General features: G+C 36.7%; 2 protein-coding genes across 40 annotated transcripts in view; one reads left to right on the top strand and one right to left on the bottom strand.

Annotated features, from left to right (window-relative positions):
* Positions 1–5,547, top strand: part of LOC136244714 (uncharacterized) — a 33,131-nt gene that overhangs the window by 1,191 nt on the left and 26,393 nt on the right. For 3 of the 36 annotated variants that reach the window (XM_066036271.1, XM_066036270.1, XM_066036264.1), the window contains exons 2-13: positions 46–117; positions 172–213; positions 300–359; positions 411–467; positions 519–575; positions 627–683; positions 735–791; positions 843–899; positions 951–1,007; positions 1,059–1,115; positions 1,167–1,223; positions 1,275–1,331. In XM_066036271.1, the coding sequence (XP_065892343.1) occupies positions 46–117; positions 172–213; positions 300–359; positions 411–467; positions 519–575; positions 627–683; positions 735–791; positions 843–899; positions 951–1,007; positions 1,059–1,115; positions 1,167–1,223; positions 1,275–1,331 (687 nt within the window). Of the gene's footprint in view, positions 1–45; positions 118–171; positions 214–299; positions 360–410; positions 468–518; positions 576–626; positions 684–734; positions 792–842; positions 900–950; positions 1,008–1,058; positions 1,116–1,166; positions 1,224–1,274; positions 1,332–1,382; positions 1,440–1,490; positions 1,635–2,043; positions 2,226–2,504; positions 2,584–2,634; positions 2,877–5,547 lie in introns of those variants that run through there. The other 33 variants (XM_066036266.1, XM_066036258.1, XM_066036251.1 and 30 more) reach the window with 32 other exon arrangements.
* The window catches only part of LOC136244716 (uncharacterized), a 32,917-nt gene continuing 32,248 nt past the window's right edge, over positions 4,879–5,547 (bottom strand). For all 4 annotated transcript variants that reach the window (XM_066036287.1, XM_066036289.1, XM_066036288.1 and 1 more), the window contains one exon: positions 4,879–5,266. In XM_066036287.1, coding sequence (XP_065892359.1) covers positions 5,013–5,266 — 254 coding nt within the window. In that variant the 3' untranslated portion in view covers positions 4,879–5,012. The remainder of the gene's footprint in view (positions 5,267–5,547) is intronic.

Below are 5,547 nucleotides of genomic sequence, written 5' to 3'. Positions count from 1 at the left end.
GTACTTGTTTCTCCATCAGAACTTATAAAATAATGTGCTTTACAGAGGTTATACCACCTTCCATGGGCACATCAGAGGCCAGTACGGAAAATCATTTTCCCCTGACCAGTTATACAGGTCTCTTACATTGATATTTTAGAGTAAAATTATTTGCATTTTTTTTATCTACAGATAATTCCAGCTCATGTTTCCATTTCCATTCGAATGAAACTGGTCAGTTGCTTTGGTTTGTGTAGTACTGTGTATGCATGTGTGTTGTGTATGTACATGTGTGTGTTGGAAAGTTGTCTCACTTACAGATGAAGACCCAAGTGTCAGTGGAGCAGTTGGTAACAGAACTGAAGATGTTCAGCCAAGAAGTTAGTTGTGCTGTGTTGGGAACTACATATTTATCTCGTGTATTGGTGCAGTGAATACTCCTGTCAGTAGAGCAGTTGGTAACAGAACTGAAGATGATCAGCCAAGAGGTTAGTTGTGCTGTGTTGGGAACTACATATTTATCACGTGTATTGGTGCAGTATATATTACTGTCAGTGGAGCAGTTGGTAACAGAACTGAGGATGATCAGCCAAGAGGTTAGTCGTGCTGTGTTGGGAACTACATATTTATCACGTGTATTGGTGTAGTATATACTACTGTCGGTGGAGCAGTTGGTAACAGAACTGAGGATGATCAGCCAAGAGGTTAGTCGTGCTGTGTTGGGAACTACATATTTATCACGTGTATTGGTGCAGTGAATAATACTGTCGGTGGAGCAGTTGGTAACAGAACTGAGGATGGTCGGCCAAGAGGTTAGTTGTGCTGTGTTGGGAACTACATATTTATCTCATGTATTGGTGCAGTGAATACTACTGTTGGTGGAGCAGTTGGTAACAGAACTGGGGATGGTCAGCCAAGAGGTTAGTTGTGCTGTGTTGGGAACTACATATTTATCTCGTGTATTGATTCAGTGAATACTACTGTTGGTGGAGCAGTTAGTAACAGAACTGGGGATGGTCAGCCAAGAGGTTAGTTGTGCTGTGTTGGGAACTACATATTTATCTCGTGTATTGATTCAGTGAATACTACTGTTGGTGGAGCAGTTGGTAACAGAACTGGGGATGGTCAGCCAAGAGGTTAGTTGTGCTGTGTTGGGAACTACATATTTATCTCATGTATTGGTGCAGTGAATACTACTGTTGGTGGAGCAGTTGGTAACAGAACTGGGGATGGTCAGCCAAGAGGTTAGTTGTGCTGTGTTGGGAACTACATATTTATCTCGTGTATTGATTCAGTGAATACTACTGTCAGTGGAGCAGTTGGTAACAGAACTGGGGATGGTCGGCCAAGAGGTTAGTTGTGCTGTGTTGGGAACTACATATTTATCTCGTGTATTGATGCAGTGAATACTACTGTTGGTGGAGCAGTTGGTAACAGAACTGGGGATGGTCGGCCAAGAGGTTAGTCGTGCTGTGTTGGGAACTACATATTTATGTCGTGTATTGGTGCAGTGAATACTACTGTCAGTGGAGCAGTTGGTAACAGAACAACTGAGGATGGGTCAAGTAGAGGCTGTAAAAGTTGTGCTAGATTTATCATTTTCTTTGCTTTAGAACTGCTCGTTTCTTCTATGGCAAGGATTGATGATGAAGATGGTAATTTCCCACTAGACTGCTAATATCAGTATTTTGCCAATGATATATATATATATATATATATATATATATATCGATAATACAGATAAACTGCCAATATGGCATATATGTAGTATATTTTGTACTACGTATGTGTACATATGTGTAGTAAACTACTAAACTGCCAATATCTTATTATGTTGTAAACTTTAATTAATGAATACTGCTTAAGCATGGAGAAAGTTCTTGCATAATAAGCCTCCGTTGATTTTAGATGGTCAAAGGATAAAGTTTTGTAAGCTGTTGTTCGTTATCCAGTTTAGCCCAAACTGTTACATTTCCATTTGACTTTTATTTGTATAATGGCTCAAATCATAGCACCTAATGTATACATGCATTGTCAAAACTGAACTACGTATTGTTATTGTAGGTAGTACATCACCTGAACTTAGTGACGATGATGAAGTTCTGTATAATGATGGTATTTCATCATATTTTAATGACGAGGCATTATCAGTCTCATGGGATGATGAGACAGATAGTGATGAAGAATCAATGATGTCTACACCAGCCAACTGGAGGGCTCAGGAATTCTACAGAGAAGAATTTATTGTAATAATTTATTGCAATACATTGCACACATATTGTATGCTATCAAGTGGTAAGTACTGTCTAGTGCTGAAACAAATAGCAGATTTGGCTTCCACACACATTCAATTCTTTGACTTCAATCAATTGACTTTATGGCATGCTTACTATTTACCTACACCTGTTGTCCACAGTTTTGCAGCTTGTACATTTTCCGCAATAATATTTTCAGTCTGGTCTTGATGTACACATCTTTAGTTATGTGGAGGAGTATTAAAATTAATATGAATTTATATATTGCAGAGAGAGCAAGAAATACCCAGACAAGAATTGGAACACTTTATAAGCTCAAACAGCAATATTAATATTTCTAATCATAAAGGTAACTGAGAATACCATGTGCATTAATTTAACCCATACGTACCATTACTAGAAGTTCACCCTTCAAGACCTGTTGGCTCATTCATGGGAAGAAATGATTTAAAAGAATATGCAGAAAATCTACTAAGATTGTCTAAGAAAGAACTTTCTTGCAGCCGAACCAAAAAACACTTTGCTTTTAATGTACATAAGACAAGTCGAAGATCCACACAATGACATGTCACAATATTTCAAAATATTTAACAGCATCTGTGAAAATAGGTTGTGTAACTTTTCCAGCTTGATTTGACTGATCACAGCTCCTCATATGTGAGCACCGTAATGCACAAAGCTATGGTGTTATGCTAGGGGTATTATAGATCAAATTTCCAGCTGGTGTATACCTCCTTCACCAGATTTTGCAAAGTACATATAAACCCCTTTTACAGATCTTGTCAAATTAGTGTAGGATCTGACAAAGTTTTGTATGCACTTAATTTAGGAGAGTATATATTTCTCAATTGTTCTAGGGTAATTGACCCCAAGGGACAACATGAGATATGTGCCGAAGCTTTAATCCACTGTGAAATATGTGAAAATGACCACTCCTTTAAATTAAATGTACTCGTTTACCTGTATCTCCTAATCTCCTAAATCCTTAGACCTAAACACATTTTCAGGTGTTCAAACATTTAGATTGGTAATGTTCATTAGTAGAGAAATGGAGGAGGCTGAGGGACCATAGTCCTCCCACTTTTACTGGTTAATATTGTAACAAATACTCTAATAGAGCAGTCAACTATTGTGTTAGTGGTCAATATGTTTACAGTACTCTAGCTTACACAGTAGCCTATAAGCATATTTAGACATACATAGACACTTTTGTAATAGACCAATAAGAATCTATTGCATTTTCACCTTATACTATGTACTACCGGCTTCTATATAATTGACATAGCACATTTAAGTTTTTTCATATTCTATTGATTCTTATAAATCCACTATACTGTTAAGTTGCAGTGTGTCTCATGTTTTTGGTGTGTTTGGCACCTATTTAGAAAGCCTTATCATTAAAAGTAGCATAAAATTATTATGTATTACATACATACAGGCATCGTGCATGCAATGGTAAGAGATTCACTGGCTGTGGATAAAATTCTTTAAAATTATGGATAATACATGTACAGGAAGTAGTGATTTGTGCAAATCGAAGAGAAAAATAAGATCAGAGTACGTACTTGTCTATAGTGCAATAAGCACAAGCCAAACTTAAACATGATACTGAGGTCATTCAACTGCATAAAATGTAATAGGTACAACAGCTCATCTTTTTGTACAAAGGTTATGGCTAAGACTTACAGTGTAACCATAACCTTATTACAGCCAGAATCACCTTTGAGAAACCTGTATATCCATAGTAAGAGGTTTATTAGCTGTAAACATCTGTGGTGTACAGAGCACAACAGAGACAATACACACTTTGTATGGAATTTGCATAGTCGATGGCTTAAATAACTTTTAAGTGCAGCAGCTATGTTGTTTAATAGGATCATATTGTCACTTAAAAAGCAACAATGATTGATAACGATAGACATTTAGATCACTCATAATAGGATTCTTTGTTGCATGCATTTCCATCTCAAATCTTTATAACATACCAAACTCATAAAAATAATGTGATGCACAAACACAATATTATTAGACCGTTTGTTCATTGAAAGAGTATTTCTGACAAGAATTACTTGCCATTGTTGTACACAAATCCTGGCATGGCTATATTCTTTGTAGTAACACTTCTGTTCTTAAGACACTAGCCATATGCACAAAGATCTGGCAGACCTTTAGATTTCAATATCACAAATCTCAGAAATCAGCAGTGTTTCTACCTTCAAACCAAAAGTTTCAGTATTGAAAATTGAGGTGGTAGCACAAAAGCAGTCTGGACAAGTAGCTGTTGCTGGTAATAGACTCTCAGTATGTGTTTTCTTGTATTTACTGAAGTGCAAAACATTTCTCCTAATCTGTTGACTCTAAACACCTCACCAGGAATGTCTCAGCCATTTATATGTACTGCATGCTTTGCCATCTCAATACAGTTTAACGAGCCTAATCAGGTCACCTGTCTACACTGGCCATTGTATTAATCCCCAAATGAGTTGTGTATGAAGTAACCAGTCTAATATACTGGTAGTTACCTGCTAAATAAGGTCAAGAAATGTTGGCATGAAGGCAACTGAGGTTCCTCTGTACCAAGAAAAGTTGCATGAGGTACAATTATAACTATTTCGAGCATAACAATCAAATGTATGTAGTCTCATTTTATATGCAAGAATATAATATAATTTAAAGATACTTTTAATGATAAAGAAACAACTGTTACAGTGCACAGGATTATACTTCCAATAGCTACAGAGTTACATAACAGAAACTGGTGTATGAAAGTTGTCTAGCTTAGAATGTTGCACTAGTAGTTAGACTCCTTGGCCAAGCAGCAAACTGCCCCGAACAAAGCTCACCATCATCAAAGGGCATAGGAACTGGCGGACAAATTCCTGGAATAATGTAATCAATTTGTACTTTTACGTGGGCTGGTGAAATAGTGTGACCGTGTATATCCTGGCTTTGTATAACCTGTCCAAGACCAACTGGTTGTCTTGTGGGTGACAACAGCACAACAATTTCATCACTCTCAGACTGCACAGTTTCTGCAACCAACACATTCAAAAACATTTATACACATAAGTTAATCAATGGAAACTAATAAATTATACATAAACTCTACAACAGAACTATAGATGCGCAAAATGATCTATATGACTTATATTATAACAATATAATTTAATGGTCTGTATACGTATCCTCTTGATGCAATAAGGCTTTTAGAATCTTAGGATTCAGCAAATATCTGTGTTTGTGTGAAATGGCTCTGTTGAATGCACATGTTCAAGTCTGAATAATGGTGGGACCAGATTGAAGCTCAATACCA

Source organism: Dysidea avara, chromosome 14 (assembly GCF_963678975.1).
Source record: "Dysidea avara chromosome 14, odDysAvar1.4, whole genome shotgun sequence".
Classification (NCBI taxonomy): Eukaryota; Metazoa; Porifera; class Demospongiae; order Dictyoceratida; family Dysideidae; genus Dysidea; species Dysidea avara.
Note: the sequence above shows the minus strand (reverse complement) of the source record. Positions and strands in the feature narration are given on the sequence as shown.